The 27,568-nt window shown below is 43.2% G+C and overlaps 1 protein-coding gene across 5 annotated transcripts in view; it reads left to right on the top strand.

The window, feature by feature from the left end:
* The window catches only part of DPYSL2 (dihydropyrimidinase-like 2), a 181,287-nt gene that overhangs the window by 131,322 nt on the left and 22,397 nt on the right, over nt 1-27,568 (top strand). For all 5 annotated transcript variants that reach the window (XM_006864366.1, XM_006864365.1, XM_006864369.1 and 2 more), the window contains 5 exons: nt 12,426-12,590; nt 15,026-15,087; nt 15,573-15,653; nt 16,199-16,267; nt 26,039-26,159. In XM_006864366.1, coding sequence (XP_006864428.1) covers nt 12,426-12,590; nt 15,026-15,087; nt 15,573-15,653; nt 16,199-16,267; nt 26,039-26,159 — 498 coding nt within the window. The remainder of the gene's footprint in view (nt 1-12,425; nt 12,591-15,025; nt 15,088-15,572; nt 15,654-16,198; nt 16,268-26,038; nt 26,160-27,568) is intronic.

Genomic DNA, 27,568 nt, shown 5'->3' with positions numbered 1-27,568 from the left:
CAAGGAGTCCCCTCACAAGCATTCAGGATGAAAGCAGACTAGTCTGAAAGTCAGCCACAAAGGGTCTATAATATGGACTGACGGGGAGCAATTTACTACTAGGACGTTGGTGGCATATCTGAGAGTTTTCATGAGAGAGTGTTTAATCACGTGGTCACATAGCTGGGCCCATGGGTGGAAGTTCACCAATGTTTCATTCCTCTGGTCAGCTAGGGACCTTACTTGCCAGAGGCAGGAGTGATGTGTACTTCTTGAGCATTTTCTACATGCCTGTCTCCTTGGGTTTGGTGTTTTGGAAGCAATAGAGGAGAATATCAACAAAACAGTCATTTTTGAGCAATGTTTTATAGTTTATGAACACCATTTTATTTAATAATCACACAGCTGTCATGAGGTTGGTAATTATTTTTGTCATTTTGTAGATGAGGCAATCATTATATATTGTTCCAGTTCTAAGGAAACCAGTTCTTTGCATTGTGTAAGAAATAGTCCATTTGTGCAAGTTAAGCAGTTAACCATGTAAGGCAGCATGTGCTTTGTTGCTGTTGTTAAAGTGCTGTTGAGTTGATCCTGACTCCTAGTGACCTTGGATAGGATTTCTGAAGAGTGACTAGTGGGTTTGAACCACCAGTCTTGCGGTTAGCAGCCGAGTGCTTATCCTACAATACCAAACCAGGATCCTGTTGTTGTTGTTGAGTGCTGTTGAGTCAGTTCCGACTTATAGCGAACCCTGTATAGGGTGTCCAAGGTGCAGTTGGTGAGTTTGAATCACTGACCTTGAGGCTCAAACAGACCTTGCGGTCCAGGGCGTTTTTCTATAGTGCCATACCAGGACCCTATTTTTTGTTGTTGTTAAATGTTGTCGAGTTGGTTCCTACTCATAGTGACCCTGTATAGGGTTTCCTAGGAGCGGCTGATGAGCTTGCACTGCCGACCTGTGGTTCAAACCAACTCTGCAGTCCAGTGCATTAACCTGCATTGCCACACTAAATATTTCACAAAGAAGCCCTGGTGGTGCTGTAAGGTAAGCACTGGATGCTAACTATAAGGTCAGCAGCCTTGGACATGCTATGTTGTTGTTGTTAAGTGCCGTCGGGTCGGTTCCGACCCATAGCGACCCTGTACAGGGTTTCCGAGGGTGTAAATCCTTACGGGAGTAGAAAGCCTCATCTTTCTCCCGCGGAGCAGCTGGTAGTTTCGAACCACTGACCTTAAGGTTCGCAGCCCGATTCGTAACCACTACGCTACCAGAGCTCCTTGGACATGCTATAGAGGGTCATGCTATAGAGGGTCACTATAGGTCAAAATCAACTCAATAGCAGTGAACTACTTGACAAAGCAGTTCATAAAGGTCGTCTTCCTGTGGGTGTTCACGGAACACTTCCAGTGTCAGCTTTCCTTAGAGTATTCAACACAGTGACTCATCTACACCTCACTTGGAGTCCTGGAGTGACAGGGGAGTGGGAGTCCTGGGGTGGCGCTGTAAGATAAGCACTGGATTGCTGACCAGGAAGGTAGCAGTTCAAACCTACCAGCCGCTCCTTGTAAACCCTATATAGAGTTGCTATGAGTCCGAATTGACTTGATAGTACTTAACAACAGCAACAAAGGAGTCCTGGGGGACTCCTGGTCTGGTGCTGTAGGATCAGCACTGGACTGCAAACCATAAGATCAGTGGTTCAAACCCACCAGCCGTGCCTTAGAAAACCTATACAGGGTAGCTTGGAGTCATAACTGACTTGATGGCATTTAACAACAATGAAGGAGCCCTGTGAGTCCTAGTGTGGCTCTGTAAGATAAACACTGGACTGCTAACCTTAAGGACGGCAGTTCAAACCCGTCAGCTATTCCTCGGAAACCCTACACAGGGTCGCTGTGTGTCAGAACCAACTTGATGACACTTAACAACAATAGCAAAGGAGCCCTGGGAGTTCTAGTATGGGTCTGTAGGATAAGTCCTGGACCACAAGGTCACTGCCATTCAAACTCATCAGCCACTTCGCAGAAACCCTAGACTGGGTCACTGTGAGTCGGCACCGACTCGACGACACCTCACATCAACAGTAATAGGAGCCCTGGGAGGAGGGCTTGCTTGTGTAGTGGCTGAGTGCTTGGCTTCTGACCTCAAGGTCTGAACTGTGGAAGAAAGGCAGTCTGTGTCTATAAAGATTGCTGTTGTTGTCGTTGATTGCCATCAAGTTGTTCTGACTCATAGCAACCCTGTATGGGGGTTTTCAAGGAGCAGCTGGTGGGTTTGAACTGCCAACCTTGTGGTTAGCAGTAGAGTGCTGATCCTGCAGTACCACACAGATTACAGCCTTGGAAACCCTATTGGGTAGTTCCGCTCTGTGAGTCAGAATTGACTTGTTAAGAACCCTATGTTTTAAGTACTAATATAAGCCCCACTTTACAGATGGGAACTCTGAAAACTGGAGAGACTGAGATTTGGCCAGAGTCACATGATGGAATTTAGGCAGTTGACTCCAGTCTTCCCTCTACTGCCTGTCATATGGGTACTCCTAATTCCCCAGGGATTTCTCTTCCCTTTCTGCTTTTCTCTAAAACAAAGCCATGTTATCCTAACTGGCCAGCTGGGTTCACAATGTCTCTTATCTCTCCACCCACAAAAACTGTTCCCTGCCTGGTTGACTAGGTCACACAGTATTTTGCTAAGTAGATGCCAGTTCAGGGAAAAGCCACCTAGATAAGCAACAGTGGTTTGTGCTGTTGTTTCCCTGATTGTTTGCTTTTAATTCAAATTGAATAATTTATTTAAGTTGGTGGGTAAAAAGGAGAGGCCAACACACACACAAACACGCATGCATGGACGGTTGAATGCAGGGAATATAGAGTGAGGTGAGGAGGAGTCCATGATGGGAGGCTGGCGATGGGCCCAGGGAGACAGCGTACGTAGTGTGATGAACTAACAAGTTTTCAGAACCGCTTTTAAGTGCCACTATACCAGAGGGTTCGGAGAGTCTGCTGGGCAGCAGTGGGATCTGGCTGAGCTGAGGGCTCTGATTGTTAAGTGCCATCTGTTTATCCCCACTGGTAGGTTTTTAGAATCTGGCTTCTGCTCAGTTGCTTCAATTGCAGAACAGGGTCACGGGGATGTATTTTCTGGCATCTTTCTGTGTCTTAAGTATGAAGTGCTTCCCTGAGAACTGATCACACATACTGATTTCTGGCCTTTTAAAAACTTGAGGTTCTGGGTGGTATCCATGTCAATTTCTTGGTTGTAGTAGTTATTATACTATAGTTGGGCAAGATACTACCTGTGGGGGAAACTGGGTGAAGGGTATCAGGATCTCTGTATTATTTCTGACAAGTGCATGTAAGTCTACAATGATCTCAAAAGAAAAACTGACCAAAAAATAGGGGTCCTTTGCACTTTGTCACTTCTAACTTCGGGCTATGGCTCTGGGAAATGTTCTTCCCTAATTCATAAACCAGACTCATGAGCTGACCACTTGTTTACAGTTGCTCACCCTGAAGGTGGTTTGCCAGAGGGCTCCAAGGTGTGAAAACTTGTGTATGTGCCAGATGTGTAACAGGTGCCTTCACATTGGTGGTGGTGGTGGTGGTGGTTGTGGTTATGTGCCATGGAGTTGGTTCTAACTCATAGTGACCCTGTTTTCGAGGCTGTAAATCTTTACAGGAGCAGAAAGCTTCATCTTTCTCCCGCAGAACGGCTGGAGTTTCAAACTGCTGACTTTGAGGTTAGCAGCCCAACTTGTAATCACTATGCTACCAGAGTTCCTTGCCTTCACATTACACTTTCTTATTTAAGCTTCTTGCAACACTCAAATCATGTCATTTTATGCCCATGTTTTATATATAAGAATGTATACAACAAGTAAGTGTTTCAACAAGAACCAGAACTTGGATCTCTTTGGCCTGAGATCCCCTTTTCACTCCACTGTGGATGATTTGGTTATTAAGCTTTTTCTCCTGTCTTATACACATAGAGAGGAACCAGCTGCAAGGCATAAGCCCACTGTTGCAGAGGCAAATAGCTTAGAAAGGTCACCAAAGGGGTGTGTATGTTCCATCAGGTCATTTACAGGCTTGTGTCCTTAGGGGGGGATCTCTGCTCCCTCCGGAAGAGAACATGACATTTTGCCCTGTTGTTCCTTGGAGTGACTTTTCCCAGGAGAGCTTCGGTGGAAAGAGAACTGTGGGAAAACATGTGGAAGCTTTTCGTGGACACATTTCTGAATGTCATTAGCTCTTGGAGGAAACATGTTTGTTTCCCTGAAGCTCTCAGTTTTGTGAGTCCTGAGTTTTCAAGGGTTCATAACCCTTAAGAAATGTTTTTGGATTTGGGAGGAAGCCACAGCCTTGTAACCAGGAAACCTGATAGTTTTGAAAATGACAATGCTTTTGTATAGTAAGCAGCATCCTCATTGGTCAAATGACTGTGAGTGAGCAGAGGTAAAAGGAGAAGTCAACGGGAAAAGATTTATACTCAGTTGTAGTAGTTAAGGGTTCAGCTGCTAGCCAAAGATTGGCATTTCAACCCACCCAGTGACTCCGTGAGAACAAGACCTGGCCATCTGCTCCTGTTAACGATTGTTATTGTAGGTGAGTGCCATCCAGTCGGTTCTGACTCATAGCAACCCTGTATAGTGTTCCTGAGGAGCAGCTGGTGGATTTAAACCACTGAACTTGTGGTCCAAATTGACCTTGAGGTCAAATGCTTATCGTAGGGTGCCACACTAACAGCCTTGGAAACCCTACGGGACTGTTTTACTCAGTCTTGTTGGTCGCTGTGAGTAGAAGTCAACTGGGATTGCACACAACAAAACAGTGATACTTAAAGTGGTCCAAGGGTAGCTTCAGTAGCTCTTGGGAGTGTATTAGAACTGCACAATCTCAGGCCTAACCCACACCGACAGAATCAGAAACTCTGGGGGCAGTGAGGTCCAGGAACTAGTACTGTAACACTGTTGATATTGTTTTAAGTATTTGATAATGTTTATTATTATTATTGGTACAATATACAGTCTTGTTGTATGCTCTCAAGTCAGTTCCAACTCACAGTGACCATGTATAGGGTTTCCGAGGAGTGGCTGGTGAGTTTGAGCGGCCAGCCTTGTGCTTCAAACCAACCTTATGGTCAAGTGCTTATTTTACAGCACCATACCAGGACTATTACTTTATAATACAAATTTAACATAATTCACCAATTTTTCACTTATTATGGGCTTTCCTTGTCATCATGTTGTTACTGTTTATGAAGTATGATTTTAATGCCTATAGAATATTGTATCACATAGATAAATCCTAACCTTTCAGCCATTCTTGAATATGTGAGGCATGATAACATAGCTCAGAATAAATTCATGCACCTAAGCATAGTACCAGGTGATTTTACCAATCCTTGGGATTTAGGACGTTGTTGAGTGCCGTCGAGTCGGTTCTGACTCATAGTGAGCCTGTATAGGGTTTCCAAGGAGTGGCTGATGAACTTGAACTGCCAACCTTACGGTTCAAACTAACCTTACAGTCCAGCACATTAACCCACAGTGCCACACCAGGACTCCTTTAGTGGTTGCATAACCTGAGTTGACCATGACAGTTGGCCCACCCCATTTTATAGCAGGGTAAATGGAGGGAGAGCAACACTGAAATACCTTGCTTGAGAAATCTGTGGTAGGAATTCTCATCCTCTATATCTTACTCTTAGTTTTCATATTAATGAGAAGATAAGAAAATCTTATGGGTAACTGAAAGATTAATTTTTTCCCACAGAAAAAGTAAAAAAGAAAAAAAGTACAGAGAACAAGTTCACTATATATTAAAATGCATTAAGAAGCTGCTATATTTAATAACAACAGAGAGATTAATGAAGCAAAATAGCCAGGGACTATTTGTATATATCACATACATATGTGTGTATGTGGCGTTGTGGGTTAATGCGCTTGACAGCAAGGTTGGTTTGATTCTCAAGGTCCGCAGTTCAAGCTCACCAGCCGCTCCTCAAAGACCCTGTCATGGTCACTATGAGTAGGAAGTGACTCCATGACACTTAGCAACAACAACAACAAAGTATTATTAAATATTTTATTAATAATATTAAGGATTAAAAGCTTTATTTAATAATAGATTCAAAAGTCACCATAAAGCAGTAAGGGAAATGAGGATTATTCAATAAAATAGTGCTGGAACAATTAGTTTATTGTTTGTGAAAGCAAAACTAGATTCTCAGCTCATTCTTTTCGCCTTTATTAATACCTGATGTGTTAAAAAATACAAATAAGAAATTATGTGTTGTTGTTAAGTACTGTCGAGTTGGTTCTGACCCATAGTGACCCTGAATAGCGTTTCTGAGGCTTTAAATCTTTATAGGAGCAGAAAGCGTCATCTTTCTCCTGTGGAACAGCTGGTAGTTTCGAACTGCTGACCTTGAGGTTAGCAGTCTGACTTGTAACCACTATGCTACTAGAGCTCCTTCATAAGAAATTATAGGGACTTTTAAAAGTGGGAGGGACTTTATAGACATAAAAATCATAAAATTACAGAGGGTAAAAAAGATAATTTGAACAATATAAACTATAAAATACTTTCAACAAAATAGTAATACAGTTACTACTTAAAGGAGTAATATATTACCCACTTAAAGATCTCATACTAATCACAAAGACAAAAGGAGAAAAATGGGCAAGGAATACGAGCAAATAGCTCATAAAAGTAGAAATATAAACAACCCACAAACATGAAAAGGATCAGTTCCTCTAGCAAGGAAAAGAAATGCAAATTCAGATAATAATTAGGTGTCACTTTTTACCAATGAAATTTGAAGAGATTAAAAATAGAGACTCTTGCTTATTAGTAAGGGAATCCTGAAAAAGGCCCTCTCATTAGAACACAGGGAAATACAAATTGATGGGAACTTTCTAGAACATAATTTAGCATTGTTTATCACAAACCTCAAAATAACGCTCTTTGACTCAGTCAACCCAGCTTGAAGGGGGTTTATGGAACTAACTCAGAAATCTATAGAAAAATATTCACCTCATCCTCATTTATGATGACAAAGATACTAATAGTTTTAATGTCTCACATTTGAAGAATGACGAAAAAGTAAGAATGTTATCTGGCCATTAAAATATGTTGTTGATGCTAAGTGCTGTCGAGTTGGTTCCGACTCAGTGACCCTGTATAAGTTTCCTATACAGAAGCAGCTGGTGGGTTTGAACTGCTGACCTTGTGGTTCACAGTCCAATGCTAATCCTATAGCTCCACACCAGGAGTCCAGTCATTAAAATAATGCTTTATAAATAATGACACAGTGGTGATGAAAGCCCATAATAAAGTAAAAGCAGAATATAACATTTAAATGCAGACAAATTTAAATGCTTGTTTATTCATTCTTTGTTAGATCCGATTCAAACTTGTATTGGGCAGTTCTCTCCTAACATTAAGTAAGAGTGAGCTGTCCTTCTTTTGGGAGTTGCACTTGGTGGAGAAGGATTTCTGCACTGATGTCTACTGGATAGGCAGTCCATCAACTTCTCAGACACTGCACTGTCCCACTTGTCCAAACCAAACCATCAGGGGACTGTCGACATGGTGAGCATCCCACGAGCCCCTCAAAACACTGCTGTTACAGTTCATGCCTTGGGTTGCTCATTTCTGACTGGAGAACTGCTGCATCCTGAGTTGTTTCTGCTTCTGAATTGTACCATTTGCTTCCTTAACAAACCCCATAATTGTGAGCATTGTCTATGAGTTTAGCATGCCCAGAACACCAGATTATCCGACCCAGAGGTGAAGCAGAGGGTGCTGTGGGAAGGACAGTTGGTGTCAGAATAGAGTAAAGAAGGTTGAAGAGGTTGACCTCTGCTTCATAGGAATCGGCTTTGGGCTGATCTTAAGTTTGATTTTCCTTCCCTCTTACGAAGCCAAGGGAGTCAGACATGACCTTCATAACATTCCCCCCCCCCCCCAACAGAGTTAACTGTGATTGTAAAAACCCTGGAACTCTATTGGGTATAAGATGAACCATCTCAGAAGTAGGAATGGGGAGTCTCACTACTGTTAAAGAAGAACCTTGAGTAGCGCACATCTTTTGGACCCTGAGATCCTTGTGCATTGAACCTTCTTGATCCAGGAACACAAAGCTATGACACTGGAGGGTTGGTAGAGAAGCAGCAACACCAAGAACCAGAGCATGAGACAGAGTAGTGGGCTTCCCAGCCCATAAAGCAGGTAAAGCTGAGCCACTCTTGGCAGAAGACTTGCTTGTGGAGTGGGGTACTATAGGCACTTAATAGGGGGAGCTGCGTTTGCTGAACCATGGAGCTGGAGCTGAGTGCCTTTGGACTGATGGTTATGGTGGAGTAATGTGGTCTGTGAGCATTCATCAGCAGCTCTAAAACATGATCCAGGCAGAGAGAGACCTGTCGATGGGCACAGCTGAGGAGAGGCAGTCCTGACTGGAAGAACTATGTCCTGAGCATTTCTGACCCTGAATTGTAACCTATTAACTTCCCCAGTAAGCCCCCTAACTGTGAGTATTGTCTCTGAGTGCTGCGTGGCCATTGCAGCGAATTACTGGATATAGCTGAGAAGCAGAGTGCTGTGGGAGGGACAGTTTGGGATGGGTTTTGTCATCACTTTTATACAGATAATAATTTTCCCTAAAATTTTCTGTTTTTTTTTTTTTTTTTTTTTTACTCCAAATAGAATGATATTGTCAAAAATGTATTATTAATTTTTAGAAACTAATTTTCATTCATAACCCACGCCACCCAGTAAAAATAATGTATTTCTGTTTGGCAGGCAGTTGTAACTGAGGTTCATGCAGGGCAGCATTAAGCAGAACAAGTCTTCAGGTGTTGCAGAAGCTCTGTTGGTTTGAACAGGAAAAGTTAGTTGAGGGCTCATAAGAGTTCCTCCTTTGGTGATCTTCTATGGTGGAGTATGGGACTCAGAAGGGAACATTTAGAGAGTGAACTAGTTAAACTGATGCATAGATTATCATTGTAAATGGTAATGAAATACTGGGATGATGACATTTATGCCAGGTGAAAAGAATGAAAAGGAGATGCTCAAGTAAAGAGCAAGAGGGGATGGATTTGCAGAGAGGGGGCTGCTTGAATCAGAAGGAGTTTGACAGTTCTGAAATGGATCAAAACTTGCAGATGTTGCCAGATGGCAACCAACTGAGCTTACTTTTGTAAATCTCAAAAAGGAGATATCTAGGCTGTTGATTTTCTTTCTTTTTTTTAAAAAATTGTTGTTTTGCTTTTTCATGTTTTTCCAACATTTTATTGTGAATTGATTGATGATTTACAGAGCAGATTATCAGTTTTACACTCAACAAATCATGTACTCCACTTCATTATATGGTTGCATGTACCGATAGTTAACAGCATTTACCTCTATTCACTTTCATTATTGCATTCCTCCCTGTGTCTCCTGCTTAATTCATCTTTCCTCTGCTGACCTCCCTTTTGTTGTCTATTGCCTGCCCTGCCACTTATGTTAATATGTGTCTACCATCTAGTCCATGAATACTCACTCCGCCCTCTCCCCCCATAATGATCATAGCTTGTTTAGGCTGAATTTTCCATTGATAAAAGTTTTAATAAGTGTTAGCATATATAATGGGATTTTAGTGTAACACAGTAGGATAACTGGACTGCTAACTGCAAGTTCAGCAATTTAGACCTACCATCTGCTTCTCAGAGTCCTGGTGTGGTGCTGCAAGTTGATGCACTGGGCTGCAATGTTGGTTAGAGCAGCAAGGTTGGCAGTTCAAGCTCACCAGTTGCTCCTCGGAAACCCTAGGCAGGCTTGCTATGAGTCTGAACAAATTCAGTGGCACTTAGCAACAGCAATAACAAGGGTATGTAGTTAAATGGGTGGTACATACATATCTGGTATCTGTAGTAAATGTAACGTGAAAACAGGTCAGGGTGGTCTGATGGGGATGAACCAGGAAGGAGGAAGGAGCATTGAGGCTACTGGAGAGATTAGGCAGGACCAATGGGAAGAGTTTGAATCCTACTCTGAAGACAGTGGTTGGCTACTAAATATTTAATTTGGGGAATGACAAGATCTGATTTAAGGTTTGAGAAGGTCCTTTCATTTCTGAAGACTGGGTTGGAGCAGGCCTAGAGGCAAAGCCAGGAGAATGGCTAGTGATATCCTGTACAAACTATGATGACTACAAAGTGATGTCATTTTTTGTTTTAGGACTATTGTTGTTCAGTGCTGTTGAATTGGTTCCTGCCCATAGCGACACTGTATAGGATTAACAAGGAGTGGCTGATGGGTTTGTGTCATTAGGCACACCTTAATCCTAAAACTGACATCTTTGCTCTTGAACACTTTAAAGAGGTCCTATGTACCAGATGTGCCTTATGCAATAAGTTGTTTGATTTCTTGACTTCTGCTTCCATGAGTGTTGATGGTTGATCCGAGCACAATGAAGTCTTTGACAACATCTATCTTTTCTCCATTGATGTGGATGTTGTTTATTAGTCCAGTGGTGAGGATTTTTGTTTTCTTTACATTCAGATGCAAACCATACCGAAGGCTGTGGTCTTTGAGCTTCATCAGTAAGTATTTGAAGTCTTCTTTGCTTTCAGCAAGCAAGGTTGTATCATCTGCATATAGCAGGTTGTTAATGAGTCTTCCTCCAATCCTGATGGCACGTTTTCTCTTCATAGAACCCAGCTTCTCAGATTATTTACTTAGCATACAGGTTGAATAAGTATGGTAGAATGATCCAACCCTAGCACACACCTTTCCTAATTTTAAACCATTCAGTGTTCCCTTGTCTTAGGTTAGCAGGGGAGCACAATTTAAGAACAAAAAAATGGAAGTTTCCCCAGGGTTTCTGTGTTAGCATATTAGATAGAATAGGCTTGCATTAGACATATATGTACATTTGCATTGCTTTTGTTAAATAACATTATATATATTACAGATATAATATATATATATATATAAGATACATAATTCCATATGCTAATACTTATATAAAAAAGGAAGTTTTGTCAAAAGAAATTCAACTTAGATAGCCATAGTTTTGAGATACACAAAACCGTACTCAGTTGATTGTAGCACAGCATCATCAGCAAGTTTTGATACATTTCAGAAATCTGAGCTCTGTAACATTGCCTGAGCTGGCATTTTCTTAGCTCAGAAATGCTTACTGGATATAGAGCATCTAATATTTCATTTAGGGAGAATGATTCATTGCTTTAGGCGTCAAGAGTTCTGGATTTTATCGTCTTTGTTACAGAATTTGATTTGACCTTGGACAAGTCATTTTAGTTTGTATTTTAGTGTCTCTGTGCAGAAGAATGCTAATAATCATTCTGGGTAAACCGCCTGTCATTATGGTAACTGGAGTAGAACTCTATAAGACCTGGGAGAGACAATAGCATGTATCAAGGCCCAGTGGTAGGAAGGAGCAGGCAGATAATTGTTACAATGAAAGGCATCCTGTGTGAATGAGATCTGTGTGCATTGAGGAGATGGTGTACTAGGTGATGATGTTGTAGATGTCAGCTAGAGCCAAGCTAGTCAGGATTTATAGACCTTGTTGGGGGTTTTAATCTTTATCCAGAGAGCAATGGGAAGCCTTTGGAGATTTAAAAGGGCGAGGGATGTAAGACTGATAGATATGCTGTTTCATTTCATCTTCATAACAAATGTATGTGGTCGGTAACATTATTCCCATTTTAAACCAGCACAAAAATTTAGTTTAGTAGGGATTAATTTCTTAGTCAAAGCTAACCTTGCTGCAAAGTGGTGGAGCCAGAAACCAAACTCAGGTCTGCATGAAGCCAAAGACTTTATCCTGCCCTCTGTATCAGCCTACCTCAGTAGTAGAATAACAATAACCACAGCTTTAAGACGCTTTGAACTTGTAAGATGAAAGCTCTCTCTTAAATTACAAAGTAGTATTTTGCTGCTGAAATTTGAGTGGTGATGAGAGAGTGGATATGCTGGGGAATTTTAAAAGGCCTGGTCCACATGGCTCCAGTCCAGTGCCTTAAAGTTCTTTGCCGTCTGGTGGGGGGGCGTCTCACTCAGAGCTATCAGCATGAAGAAAGGTTTGACTGCTTTGGCTGGCCATTTGACACTGCCATTGTCCATAAGGACTCATTGTACGTGGAATGTTCCTAAGGTATGCGCTTTCAGGGATTTTGAACTTGGAAATCAAATCTGGGCTGTTCATGCGTGTTTTCACTGAAGTAAGCATCCAATGCCAAGTTCTTTCTTTCTATTTTCTCCCTCTTGGGCAGTCAGGTGGCTTAAGTGGATTCTTAAGAGACTGGTTGTAAAGATCACCATCTTGATTTTGAACCCAAGAAGCCTTATTCAGGGTTGGAATGGGAAAACACCTTGTGGCCTGTGGCCCTGAGTCTCTTGTTGATGATGGCATGTTTGTTCCTTTCTAGTTGACCACGTTGTTCCTGAGCCTGGGACAAGCTTACTGGCCGCCTTTGACCAGTGGAGGGAATGGGCTGACAGCAAGTCCTGCTGCGACTACTCTCTGCATGTGGACATCACTGAGTGGCATAAGGGCATCCAAGAGGAGATGGAAGCCTTGGTGAAGGACCATGGTAGGTTGTGCCAACCCAACACCCCCTGGGTATATTTCCATTTCAGTGTCTAACCTGGTCCAGCTCTGTGAAGATAACAGGAGATTGTGCTGGTTATAGATGCCATTTGTACCTTACCCCTATACCTACCCTTAGCATGGAGAGAGGGTTAAGGACCACAGCTGATGATGATTGGAGGTGGCTCACCCATTGGACTAATATAACCACTCACTGGAGAACTTGAGCCTGTTACTGGGATCAGTTCTTGCAGCTTACTGGTTTGAGGTAAGTATGTGCTCTTAATCAGCTTGTGGAGTTGAAACTGTAATAGTCATTTGTCCTCAATGTGTAACAAATACATATACATGGGCAGTTTCAAGAGAGTACATAGGATATTGGAGTGCAGGGCTTGGATGGCCTCTTCTTGCACTTCTGGAAGACCCCAGGCTAGATTTGAGGTGATGCGTCTCCTCAAACCTGATATAACCTAAGGGCTCCTTTCAGCACCATAGAACTTTTTTTGGGAGCAGGATTTCAGGAATCGCATTTGGAATGATTACTAGAAAGGCTGGGGGATTGATTGCTTTTTAAATCAGGTATTTAATTTGAATTGCTGGTGGTAAAACTCTACACAGCAGAATGCACATCCATTCTGCAGTTTCTATGTGTATAATTCAGTGACATTGATTACATTCTTTGAGTTGTACTACCGTTCTCACTCTCTTCTTCTGAATTGTCCTCCCCCATTAATTTAAACTCATTGCCCATTACTTGGCCTAATATTTTAAATTGCTGTTGTTAATTGTATCCCATATAGGTAATTCTTAAAAGAGCACACCCATTTCCTTTCAGTTTAACTTACTGTTTGGTTTTAAGAACACTTCAGGGAATATTTTGGATTTAAGGTTTAAAGATGATCTCAGGGGAGGCTGGAGGAATTTTGATTGCCCTGAGGTCCCTCTAGGTCTCTTGTCCATAGGTGCCTTCCATGGCTTACATGGATGGGGTAGCCAAACCACATTGTCTGCATGGACCTACTTGTTCTTGGCCACAGACAAGAGTCCTGGGTCATGTACTGAGTTTATTGGATCTCAGGCTTGAGGGAAGCACTTATGACTTTAGGCTTCTGGGATTTCCAGGCTCAGTAACATCATGGGCTGTGAGATCAGGGTCGGGAGGGGTATCCCTAGGCACCTCTTTAGTGTGACATGGTGGGAAAGCCCCAGAATGCGAAGCTATAGTCATAGCCTTAATTCTCAGCTCTTCTACAGACTAACTCTGTGATCTTGGAAAAATCACTTACATTTTGTGGGTCTCACTTTTCTTTAAAATCACTAACATGAGGGCGTTAGACTAGATGTCGTATAAGAGTCTTTCCAGCATGAAGGCCTCACATAAAAGAAAATAGGTAACCTTTAACCTTTCTCACTTTTGCGAGTACCCAGACTCAGATGAATTTAACTTTCCATACTTAAAATGAGTCTACTCCAAATCTAGGCAGGAGGGTTACCATAGTAACTGTTGCCTGGAGAGAAGAGAAGGCAAGGATGTCATGCGGCATATAACTCAGGCAGCTTCCAACACTCCCCAGGTGGCTTGAATTAAGCTCCAAGGCTAGGAGACTGTCAGTACAATTGTTTAAAATGGTGATGGATGTTGGGCAGGGATGTTTGGCCTTGTGCAAGAATTCTAAAATGCCAAGATGACAACGGCAACATCTGTTTATTACACTAATGGACCTTAGGTTCTTAGGGAGCGCAGTATGTTTTGTTGTTAAGTGCCGTTCAGCTGGTTCTGACTCATGGCAACCCTCTATAGGGTTTCCAAGGAGTGACTGGTGGGTTTGAACTGCTGACCTTGTGGTTAGCAGTCCAGTACTTATCCAGAATAAAGACATTGATTACAGACCTTCATCAACAGAGACTTGTAACTCACCTTCTTTGTAAAGTCACAACAGACTATTTGGGGGACAAGCTTTAAATTTTTTTTTTGACAAGCTTTAATTTTGATAAAGTTATAAACTTATGGGAAAATTACAAGCATAGTACAGTGAACTGTCATGTGTCTAATTCTCAGATTCTCTAGTTCACATTTTATTCAGTTTGTTTGATCATTCTCAGTCTCTCCTATATGTATTGTTGTTTTTACAGTGCCGTTGAGTCAGTTCCCACTCCTAGCAATCCTGTATAAGGTTTCCAAGGCCTTAAATCTTCCAGAGAGCAGAAAGCCTCCCTCCCGCCCCAGTGGCATACTTGAACTGCAGACTTTATGGTTCATACTCTAGTGGTTATTGCATGGAGCCACTGTGCTCCTCTAATGTGTATATACATATGCATATATTTATATTTTTATATACACATGTGTATTATAATTTTCTTACCATCTTCCATATGATTTGATTTTGGTTTATCCATTGAAAGCCACCTCTTAACCTATCTGTATTATGTGTCCACTAGGGGTCAATTCATTCCTTGTGTACATGGCTTTCAAGGATCGCTTCCAGCTCACAGATTCCCAGGTAAGAAATATCAGCTTTTCTGAATCGGCCCAGGCCACTGCTGTTGGTCTGGGACAGCAACTTCCAGTGTATGGCTACTTCTTCGCTGCAAGGGAAGTGACTATTGGATGAATCCAGTTCCTGACCCCTCAGTGCCATGCTCCACCAGGCTCTGGAATCTGAGTTCTGTAATGACTTGGGGGTCTGCCACTATGGCTCTGAAATGTATTCAGAGCCCCTTAGCAAACCTGGTGTAAGCTAAGGGTGTCATCAGTGAGCTACTCACTCCAGATCCACATCTTTTTAGGTTCTGCTGCCTCTGTTAATTGCCCACAGGTCCTGCTGCCCTCCCAGATGTAGCCAGAGTGTGTCCAAAAAGCTAGCCTCCCTGGAAGCAATTGAGGGGTATCCTTTCTGATCCCAGAAAGGTTGCTGACAGGGAGATAATTGTTTTCATGAACAGAAAGCTGTAATCACTGTATCTGACTCCCACTCTCTGCTCTCAGATATACGAAGTACTGAGCGTCATCCGGGATATCGGCGCGATTGCCCAAGTCCACGCAGAAAATGGCGACATCATTGCAGAGGTATTGTGCTTTCCTCTTGATCATCTCTTTATCACCTACGGAACTAGAGACAGACTCAAGAGCGTGAGATGACTTCTATAGCTAACACCCGGGAGAATGCCAGGGTGAATCGGTGTTGCAGCCCTGGGGCTTTGTGCTCACACTCTCACTGCCAATGTGAATACCGGAAACATGTGCGCCTCTCAGTGTGTGAGCAGAAACAGAATCAGCTAGTGTCTCTCCACAAGGAAGCCACTTACTTCCCTTAGCTGCGCAGCTGTCTCTGGTAGAGTGCATAGACTTTCTAGCAACACATTCAGATGGTAACAGAGGGTTGAGACAGTGTATGTACTTAGCATCCCCCGTAACCAGCCGAGCCTTTCTGGGAGGCTTCTAATTCATCTCTCCCAACTTTGTCAGATCTGAGAACAGGACAGTGAACACTTCTCGTCATGATCCCTTAAGCTGAGGGCCAAGTCTCAGCAGTGCCTTTTTTTTTTACATCTTCCCCCCAGTAGCTGAAGTCCAACTCTCTCTGACAGCCTGTCTTTCTTTAAACGTTTCAGGAACAGCAAAGAATCCTGGATCTGGGCATCACAGGCCCCGAGGGGCATGTGCTGAGTCGGCCTGAGGAGGTAAACATCTGCTGAACGGGATGTGTGACCGGTGGACACTGCTCAGGGCTGACAGCCACGAGAAGTCCAGAGAGGGGCTTCTTAGATGCTGATTTGGTCCCTCTGAGAAGTCACATAATACCTGTGTGTGTGTATGTCTACACAGGCAAATGAAGCATTAGACTGAGCCAGTTGGGTAAAGCAGTCTGATCATTTAGCCTGAAGCCTTGCTCTTTCTGGCTATAATTCTCATTTCCCTTTACTTGGGTAGGCATAAATTGGTTTGTGTTAGCATCCTGTAATCTAGATGAGTGGTTTGTAACCTGGAGCCTCCAAAACCTCAAAACCAAGCCCATTGCCACTGAGTTGATTCCAAGTCTTAGTGATGCTGTAGGACAGCGTAGAACTGTCACATTGGGGTTTTAAGCTGTAATTTTGACCGAAACACAATCATGTCTTTATTCCACAGAGCAGTTTGTAGGTTTGAACCACTGACTTTTTGGTTAGTAGTCGAGTGCTTAACTGCGCTGTCATCCCAGATTTTAACCAGTCACTGAAATATAGTCATGTGGGTGTGTTATGCTGTTGAGTTGGTTCTGATTCATAGTGACCCTGTGTAGGGTTTCCAAGGAGCAGCTGGTGGGTGTGAATTGCCAGCCTTGTGGTTTGCAGTCCAGTGCTGATCCTACAGCACCACACCAGGAGTCCAAAATGTAGTCATGTTGTTGTTAAGTGCTGTCGAGTCAGTTCCGACCCATAGCGACCCTGTATAGGGTTTCCAAGGAGTAGCTGGTAAGCTTGAACCACCGACCTTGCAGTTCAAACTTCTTTGCAGTCTGATGCATTAGCCCATAGCTCCACACCAGGACTCCAAATGTAGTCATAGGAATCCAAAAACTCTCCTAACTGTCTAGAAATCATAACGCTTATTGTAAGCTTTTCTGTAATGAATCTGTACAGGATAGTACATTTTCCGCATAATAGATGGAATCCAATTGTGGAAGGAAAATTAATAGCAAGGGGTCTTTCTGGTTGGGAACCACAATCCTGGATGGGGAGAGATGTATGTTAAAGGGATAGGGGTGGTTTGCTCTCATCTTATTTGTTTGATAGTCTGTTTTTCTAAATTAGGAGTTTTGAGAAGTTTGCTCTGTTGAAGGGCTATAGACAAGACTTAAAAGAATCTGACAAAAGAATAATATGGGGCCTCTGAGCTGCAAGAATGACTGAGGGCCACAGGCTACACAATACTGAGTAGAAACGAGCAAAGTTGCTCTTGTCAGAGAAAGATGTTGCTGAAAAGGACAGGTGCAGAGACAGGCAGAGAAAATCACCAATGATCAAGGGGTTTGAGAAGTACATGTAGCCTTCTCAGTGAGGATTGTTCCCTCTGGAAATAGCTTGCTCAGCATGGATGGGACAATGAGCACCAAGTCACACAACTTGAGAAGTAGCACCTCCCCTGTGAATCTGGGGAATGTTCATGTGAGGACCCATGGCTGGAAGAGGACTTTGCTCCCCCTGCTAAGATAATGCACTCAAGAGGGACTTAAAGGTGCCATCCTTGGCTGCCTGGGGTGGAGTGAGGTAGGGGACATCTACAGTCTTCCAGGAGTAAGGCTGGAAAAGGAGGAAGAATCTAAGGAAAGAGAAGACAAAAGAAGAGGCAGAAACTACTTGGAATGTTTTGCACACAGTGGGAATTTCTATTGCCTTACTTTCCTGACATACCAGATACCCACACAAACCACAGCACCTTAGCATCATCTGAGCCCCTGGTCATGTCCTCTCCCCAGCTGAAGGAAACTGTTAACTGTTTAGTGTTGTACGGTCCATTTGCAAGCATAGGATGGAGCTACCTTATGCAAGAGAATGAAATGCCTGGGTTGGAACCATCATGAGTACAGCAGAGAGTGAAAGTGACTTATTTAAGCCCCTGCTTTAGCTTAATAAGGAGAATAAATAAGGAGAGCCCCAAATCATGACTTTGCTGGTGGACAGTCATGCAGGATGGGAGCTGGTAGGAAAGGAGACAGCTGTCCCTAAAAGGTGCCTGAGGTTGGTTTTATACACGCGACACGCACATGTATTCACACATACGTGTGCATACTCACTCGATACACACATACAGTCAACCTCTTAATTGATAAAGCCATTGGGGGCTTCCCCATCTCATTTCCAAAGACTGATCTTGGTGGCTATTTTAACCAGTCTTCTCAGGATAAACATGTTAGGGTAGGAGGACAGATAGTGAGTGCTCCAACTTCCTTGGAGTTGGTCTTAGGTTCAGTTTTGAAATCATTTTTGAAATTAGACCTTTAAACTGCAAAGAGTTCTAGAGAGACAGAGGGATGAAATGGCTCTGTGGTACCATTTTTGTTTTGTTTTTTTCTTTGTAAATTCCACTTCAAAGCAAATGTTTATTGAGCTTAGTATTTCACATTCAAGCTATACAACATTCCTGTGAGGCAGATACAACAAAGCCCCCTTTACACAACCCCAGGGAGCACCATTTACATAGAGACTGCAAGGCTGTGTCTCCATCTGCATATTATTGCATGTGCCTGGTGGTGCAGTTGTGAGTTGTGCTGTAGTGGGATCCTTGGCCATTTCCATCTTTCTCCCATGAGGAAACTAAGGTGGCTACCCAGTGTCACAGAGCTAGTAAGTTTAGTGTTTGTCCTTCTCCCTAGTGTACACACATACACACAAAAAACTGATTCCAAGCTCAGCTTAAAGCCAACTGGGTCCTCGTCACCAGGTTGTGACATCTGGGACTGGACTTAATTGGAAAGTTTACTCTTGGCTTCATTCAGGTTGTTGGCTGGGAAGCCAAACCCACCCTGTTCAATTGCATTGAAAAGCAAGAATATATGTTGCCCTCTGAGAAGAGCTGATTGCCACTTATCCCAGCCACATGAAACACTTCCAAGACCCACACTATATTTACTCCTTAGAGTCTTCCTAGGAGCTTGCTTCTCTCTTTCCCTTATTATCTGCTCTATGTTCCTAAATTGCTGTGACACAAAACCAGAAACTCACCGTGGGCTTACTTGAAAGGAAAACATTATCAGAATTGTTCTGGTTGCTATTTTGACCAGAAAAATGAAAACCATTTTTATACGGTGAGACACAGGAGACTTTCCAGCAATTGTTGCACTGAGAATTTTGGAGTCTCCTGGCAGCTAATTATGAATGTTCCCTTGGGAACTGTTAGTTTGAGGAACTCACTGATAGTTTGGGACGCTCTTATGGGAGGGTCCTCTTACATCCTGGGAAGCTGCTTTTTATTGTATCATCTCTTTAGAATCATCTGATTTTCATTTGCTTTAGAGGCAGTGCACAGTATACATCTTCTGTGTGCCAGACATTGTACTTGGTGTTTTTGAGTAATTTTATCTTTATGACTGCCCTGTGAGGCAAGGGGATGGCTTTTGGGGGTTATAATCAGGGAGAAGAGCCCTTGGGTGGTACACATGGTTAACACACTCAGCTACTGACTAAGAGGTTAGAGATTTGATTCCATCCTGCAGCACCTCAGAAGCAGGCTTGGCAATCTGCTTCAGGAAACATCAATCATTGAAAACCCTGTGGATCATGAGGGATTGCTGTGAGTTGAAGTCAACTTGACGGCAACTTGTGGTATTCAGACAGCAGGGTCAGATTAGGACCCAAGCCTTCAGGCTCCTTCTGGTTCCTTCTCCCTTGGCTACAGGTTATTTTTCAGTTCATGCCAAGAGATCTGTGTGTTAAAGTCTATGTGGGTGATAAAGAGAATAAAGAATGGAATCATTGTTAGGGGATTTGAATATTATAATCCAGTTTAGGGAAATACTTCTACTTCTCATGAACAGTAGTTAATAATACACAGTAATTTCACTCTTTTATGATACTGTGATTATACACTAGCTAAAAGGGTCCCTGATGATGCAAACAGTTAAGTGCTTGGCTGCTAACAAAAGGTTTGGAGTTTCAAACCCATCCATCGTCCCCATAGGAGAAAAATCTGGTGCTCCTCTTCTATACGGCAATTTTATTCTGTCGCACAGAATCACTGAATCAAAACTCAGCAGCCACAAGGTTGGTGGTTGAAACTCACTAGCAGCTCCTCGGAAATCCTATACAGGGTTGCTATGAGTCGGTATGAACTCAAAGGCACTTAACAACAACACATATTTTCACAAGACTGCTCAGCATTGGAAAAAAAAAATGACTCGCTGTTCTTTAATTCGATAAAATTTGTGATTTTTGGAGATGAATTTCAATATTTGATCACACATTTTAAAAAAGTACACAGTATTTATGCAGACACAAATTGTCTAAATGAAAATCTGGACAACAGGTTTACATGACAGGCTATGTTATACAAGTATTCAATTTCTTATCTAGTAAGATAACACATGTAGTCACAAAGTTCAACTTTGTATTTAACACCTGACATCTTACTATAAAAATTGCCACCAAATAGTTTCAGTAAAAATTCTAAATCCAAAAAACCCCCCAAAATATCTCAGCAGCACTTTAACAACAGCAGCAGCAGCAGTATCATGGTGGCTGACTTGTACATTGCACCTGAACTTTACAAAATGTTTTCCTGCTACCTACCATATGTACTTCTTTCCAACCCACCCTTGTGGGACTTGCTGGTAAGATTTTCAATGAGGAAGATTGAAAAGGGAACAGGAGAGAATGCAAAAATCTAGAAATTGCCTCGGCACAAATAATGGCGTGGTATAATGATTGAGATGGAGCTAGGACTGTGGGGGATGGGAGTGAAAAATGAATTGGAAAGTGCTCGTTTCTGAAAGGAATTTGTAGACTGGGGCAAAGAGGAGACAGAGAGTTACTCTGTGTAGGATGGAGTGGATAGGAGCTCTCAGAGATACAGCTGTAAGCCTGGCCATCTGGGAAGGCGGGAAGCCTTCACAGAGTAGAGGACTCTCCACCAAGGCCTGGAGGTCTGGCGTGACTTGAATATGCAGAGAGAGGACGAGGGAAATGGGCTTGCAAGCTAGCACTGGGTACTGACATGGTTGTGTGTCCCTAGACAAGTCACTCTCCTCTGCACATCTGTTTGCATGTTGTGCATGCAGAAGTGCGTTCCATAGGGCTTTCACTGGCTCATTTTTCAGAGTCCTGGTGTGGTGCTGCCGGTTAGTGCACTGGGCTGTAAAGTCGGCTTGAACCACATGGTCGGTGGTTCAAGCTCACCAGCTGCTCCTCAGAAACCTTACATACAATCTCTGTGGGTTGGAACCGACTCAACAGCATTTAACAACAACAATTTTTCAGAAGTAGACAGCCAGGCTTTTCTTCTGAAGCATGTCTGAGTGGACTCAAACCTCCCATTTTTTGTTTGGTTAGCAGCTGAGCATGTTAAAAATGTTAACCCTTTGCACCACCCAGAGAGTCCTTAGGTTTCTTCATGGAGCCAGATGAGTTCCCACATCCCTGCTAGTTCTATCATGAGCTGAGGAGATTTTATCTGCAATTTATGATCAGATTTTCGTTGTATTTTAAAGAGCTACTATTTAAATCAGAGGTCAATGTGTATAAAACTGTTGATATTTTCTTCAGCGTCATACACACGTAACACAGAAGGGTACCATGTATATTCCACCAGGATCAGTGGAACACGGAAAGTTGTGTTTAAATGACCACCGTTTCCATTGAGCTAGATTTTAGCCCCAATTCAAGCCCCCCTGCAGGGCTGATGGAGGGGGAAGAACTTTTGCCAACCTCACAGCTGATGAGCGAATCCAGACAGGTCCCTGCCTCATACCTGGATTCTTTCCATCACAGCCATTCTTAATGGAGGCCAATTTTCTGGTGGAAGGACCCTAAGTGGAACTGAGACTTTGCTTGATTTACCCTCTGATTAGTCTGATCATACATCCCAGTCACACAGGACAGTCCTGGTGTATGCCTACTGCTTACATGTAACTATTCATAGTGTCCTTGCACTTTCAGAAAGTGTTGGGATTGGGACGGTACACTGTATACTTACCGTACACAACTGGGAAGTCACAAGGGTCCTAAAGCCAGTTGTAGGGCTAGTCAACCCCGATTCATGGTGACCCTCATAGGGTTTTGTTTTTTAATGTTTTATTGTGAATTATGTGATAGTTTACATGGGAGAACATTAGCTTTACATTCATCCTATTGTATATTGTTTCATTGCCATGGTTACAATCCCCTCCATGCATCATCAACCAACCAAAGGATATACACTACAAGCCTGCCCGCCGGTCATCAGCACACAGCCCCTCTCCCTCTCTGGGTCTAGAGTTCCCAGCTCCTCCATCTCTACATGTTATTGTCTCTGCCTCCATCTCTGGAGCCACTGCTTCTCTGGGTAGAGTCCTACTCTCCGCTCTTCTCCCTTGATGGTCCCAGGGACCTCCGCTCCTAGACTGCAAAGTCAGTCACTCCCCTCCTTTTGCTACAAAACATCCACCTTTACATTTCCAACCCTTGCAGTCAGTCCTGAAAACAGTTATTCACCATGGTACCACATGGGACCTATCCCCATCTCCTTTCATCAGCCCTGCCCAGACAGATTGGCTACTGCTCAGTGGTGCTTCTACCATCCTCCGCACCTTCTGGATCTAGTCTCCCTCTCGAAAGCTTGTAAGCCAGTCATTTCTTGCCTTTGTAGCCATTTTGGGTAGCCAATGCCCAAGTTGCCCATCCCTGTCTATGCTGTGAATGGACGGGGTGGGATTGATCCTTGCTGTAAAGATTTGTTCCCTCTTTTGACCTACTATATCCATAGGTGTAGGTCAAGTTCATCAAATTCCTCATAGGATTTTTCATGGCTGATTTTCCTGATGTAGATCACCAGGCCTCTTCTGAGGTGCCTCTGGGTGGACTTGAACCTTCAACCTTTTGGTTAGCAGCCAAGGTTGTTAACTGTTTGTACTATCCCATGAGTCCATGAGGATTCTAGCAGAATCCTTTTCCCACTTGAGGTAAGGAGGGTGCAGAGATGCCAGAAGTTCCTCTTTTGTGCTCCCCAGGCCAGAGGCACTGCTGTTGTAATTGGAGCCAGAAGAAAAGGGAGGGCTTTATCATTTAGTTATTTGAGGAATTAAAAACATTTGGATGTTTAATGAGCTTTTTCAAGAGCCATTTGGTTTGCCTTTGGAATTCTTGACATCTCTCTTCACATAGTTGATGCCTGAAAGGTCAAATGTGAATGAAGTTGTCTTAGTTTTATTAAATTAGATTATCAGTTAATGTAATTATAGAACTTAAACTCTAGGCCAACCTCCTGTAAAGATGTGGCTAGCTAAATTAATTCAATTAGGAGTGCAGTTATTTCTTGTGACAAAATAACTATGAGAGTACCCCCCTTAAATATCATTAACATGGAATGAAGTCATTTATTTGTTTAAAATCAATAATAAATATTTTGAAGAACCTGTTATGTGCCAGGTACTGTGTTAGAAATCGAAGTTGGGTGGGGGTGGGGAGCTCTTAGGAGGGCATGGAGAATACAAAACCCAGTTAGATCCACTTTAAGCCATGGCATTTAACCAAATCTTGGGAGCACAAAGCAAATGAATTTGTTTTCATTGAAATTTTTATTTAGAACAATTTTTACTTTTTTGATACTGTTGAAAATAGGCAAGCAAAAATTCACCAATTTTGTTTCCACATACAATTTTGTGACATCTGAGTATTTTCTTCAAGTTGTGCGGCTATTCTTATCTGCATTTTCCGAATTGTTCCTCCCTCATCAGCATAAACTCACCTCCCTCAAATCTTCATGTCTAACCTTTTGAGTTGTTGTCAAGGAAGAAATAGATTTTTGAGACCTGCAGTCCCAGAATTTAACCTGCACACTCTTTATGCCATTAAAGACACACATTGCAGGTTCCTCTGAAAGATCCTACCTAGTCAGGTATTGAATAGTGATGATCAATTGGAATCTTTGAAAAAAAAAAAATCATTAATTGAAGCATGAGGTTTAAAGAACCCAATTATGAGAGCAGCTCCTCCCTCTTGGCATGGCGAAGGTTGTACCAGTCTGTGGCAGGCTGGTGGAAGCTTGTCATGCTTTGTATACAGAAGGTCTTTGGTTTACACAAATGTCTGCTCCATTCTGGGAGCCCTGTGAGGTCACATTGTTCTGTGGGCGATGCTGGCTTTCTTCGTGGCCATCTGACTGAAGCCCAGCACACAAGTGACATCACTGAATATCTTGACCCAAGATCATGTAAACAGAATGACTACACTGACTTGGGGCAGTGTCTCCGTGCACAATGGTTCTCAAACATTGTTGGTGGGTATGTGCCGTGGAGTCGGCTCATAGCGACCTACACAGGGCTTCCGAGGCTGTAGGTCTTTATGGAAGCAGAAAGCCTCATCTTTGTACTGTGGAACAGCTGGTAGTTTCAAACTGCTGACCTTGAGGCTCGCAGCCTGATTCGTAACCACTACACTACCAGAGCTTCAAGCGTAAATATCACCTAAAGTCAAAGCAATTGCCTTCAAATCAATGCGGACTCATGTTAACCCCACGTGTGGCTCCATAGGGCCTTCAGGGACTGATTTTTTGGAAGTAGATCACCACACTGTTTTTCAAGGTGCCTATGGGTAGACTCGAACTGCCAGTCTCTTGGTTACCAGCCATACTTGTAAACTGTTTTACCATCCAGGGACAAGGATTGTTAAAACCTGCTTGCTTCCATTAGGTCGATACTGACTCATAGAGATTCTATGGTAGTGGTGGTGGTTATGTGCCATGGAGTCGGTTCTGACGCAGAGGCACCCTGTACAGGGTTTCCGAGGCTGTAAATCTTTACAGGAGCAGAAAGCCTCATCTTTCTCCTGCGGAACAGCTGGTAGTTTCAATTGCCGACCCTGAGGTTAGCAGCCCGATTCATAACCACTGTGTTACCAGAGCTCCTTTTATAGACACTCTATAGCATAGAGTATAATCGCTACTTAGGGTTTCTGAGAATAAATCTTTACAGTAGCAGCTAGCCTCATCTTTCTCTGTAGAGTGGCTGGTGGGTTCAAACCACCGACCTTGTGGTTAGCAGTTCAACACTTAACCCACAGCACCACTAGTTGTTAAAACTCAGATTGCTGAGTCCCTGTAGTTGGAGTCTTGGTGTGGCACTGTAGGATAAGCACTCGACCACAAGGTTAGTCTGAACTGCAAAGTTGGCGGTACAAACTCATCAGCTGCTCCTTGGAAACCCTATACAGGGTCACTATGAGTTTCAGCAATACTCCCATGGTTAAATAACCTCGGTGGCCTAGTTAGTTATGAGTTTAGCTTCTAACTGCAAGGTCAGCAGTTCGAATCCACCAGTCATTTTGTGGGAGAACGATGAGGCTTTCTGGTCCCATAAAGTTTTACAGCCTCAGAAACCCTATACAGGGTCTCTGTGAGTGGAAACTGACTTGACAGCATGCAACCATCACCACCACCATCCCCCTAGTTACTGACTTTGTAGACCTGGGATAAAGCCTGGGAATCTGCATTTCTTCAAACTCCAAGCTGATGCTGAAGTCTCAGATCTGCTGACCATTCCTTGGAGAACCACTGTGGACCCAGAACAGAATCAGGCAGGCATTTCTCCAACATTTCAACTAACCAGTATGGGGTGGCAGTGGGCTACTCACCCACTTGCGTTCCCCAGTGCCCTTCAAGGTAGAAACTTGAGGATAGAGCAGTGTATCATGGTCTACTTCTTTTCACATGTCTTGATGGGTGTAGAATAAAGAAAGGGGCTCGTGTGCCAGACTGTGTTCTCATATTCAGATGCTTCTTTATAGGTGGAGGCTGAGGCTGTGAATCGTTCCATCACCATAGCCAACCAGACCAACTGCCCCCTGTACATCACAAAAGTGATGAGCAAGAGTGCAGCGGAAGTCATCGCCCAGGGCCGGAAAAAGGGTGAGTGCAGCTGCTGAGGAGGTGTGGGCATGCTGGGAGAGCAAGGGAAGGGGTGCTCCGTACTCAGGTGGTTCCTTTTCCAGACCCTCATGCCAACTGGGCCACTTTCATCATGTTCCAGCATTAACCTAATTACAGTGAAGCGAGGCAGAGAGCTCCAGTTTCCTCCCTTTGTTCCACTGCTGCGGCCTTGTTAGTATCTATTTAAAGCCGCGTGCAGCAAAGAGTGGGTGGGCAGGCACATTTCCCTCCTGCCCCCCTTCTGTAGAAAAGTTGGATTTAATTTGATGCCGTCTAAATAAACTAGGCACATCCACAGATTACGTCAGTTTCCATCTGCCACAGAGTCCTTCTGGGGAACGTTATATTGCAAAAGGCTTTTCCCCTCCATGACTGGGAATGATTTCCGCTGGGGTAAGGAAGGGAGCCTCGGGTAGGGGTGGGGGTTTGCTGTGGACCCCATCATGTCCAGTTATTCCAGTACTCTTGTAAATATGCTACTGCTGGTTACATTCATACATCTCTGCTGAGGGTGAGTCCTCTGTTATTCTGAGGAAGTCCTTTGAGAAGGTGACTGGAAACTAATTTGTTAATTGCTGCTTCCAGCACTTCTGCCCGAGGTTGTTCCATGGAGTTCCTTATACATAATGAATGCCGTAGAGCCTTGCTGTAACCTTCCATTTGTTTCATGACTTTGGATAGTCACACATGCTGTGCTTGAAAATGTGGCTCTGTGATAGTATAGAATTGTGTTTGACACAATGTGTGTAGGCTGGCCTGAACATGTATGAACGGGTCCTTTTTCTTCCCATAATGCCTCCTGATTGGACTTGGTGTATCTCCCCATCTCTTTTCCTCCCTTGTTCTGTTTCTCACTGCATCTCTGATCTCCATGTCTCCTCCTTTTACCCATGATTTCTGCCTGGTTTCTTTCTTTTTTTGGTCTGACTTTCTTGATCTCTGTATCTGTCATCTATCTATTATCTATCTGTCTATGGTTTCTTTCTTTCTTGGTCTCTAGTGTTCTGTCTCTAACTCTCTTGGTCTCTAGATCTATCTGTCGATTTAATCTAACCTATATCTGTACAGGGTTGCTATGGGTCGGACCCGACTCGATGGCACTTAACAACAACAACAACAAATATCTGTTTATCTATCTGTTCGTCCCATTCTCACACTTTTTTTTCTCTCTGTGTCTGTAGTTCTCTGTTAGTAATGGAACAGTTTGACTTCTCTGACTCAGTGTTTAGTCCTCTGCGGGATCTGAGCCACGTGGATAAGGTGGGTGACTTGGAGGAAGACCTAGAACAAATGGCTCATTGATCACTGAGTCAAGTTGTCCCAAGAGATGATAGCTTCCAGATGGACCCAGCAGTCCCTGGCCCCTGTTCTTGGAGCTCTCCGGGGGC

The sequence above is a fragment of the Chrysochloris asiatica genome, unplaced genomic scaffold, assembly GCF_000296735.1.
Source record: "Chrysochloris asiatica unplaced genomic scaffold, ChrAsi1.0 scaffold00064, whole genome shotgun sequence".
In the NCBI taxonomy this organism is placed as follows: Eukaryota; Metazoa; Chordata; class Mammalia; order Afrosoricida; family Chrysochloridae; genus Chrysochloris; species Chrysochloris asiatica.
This window is presented reverse-complemented; position numbering and strand designations above follow the sequence as displayed.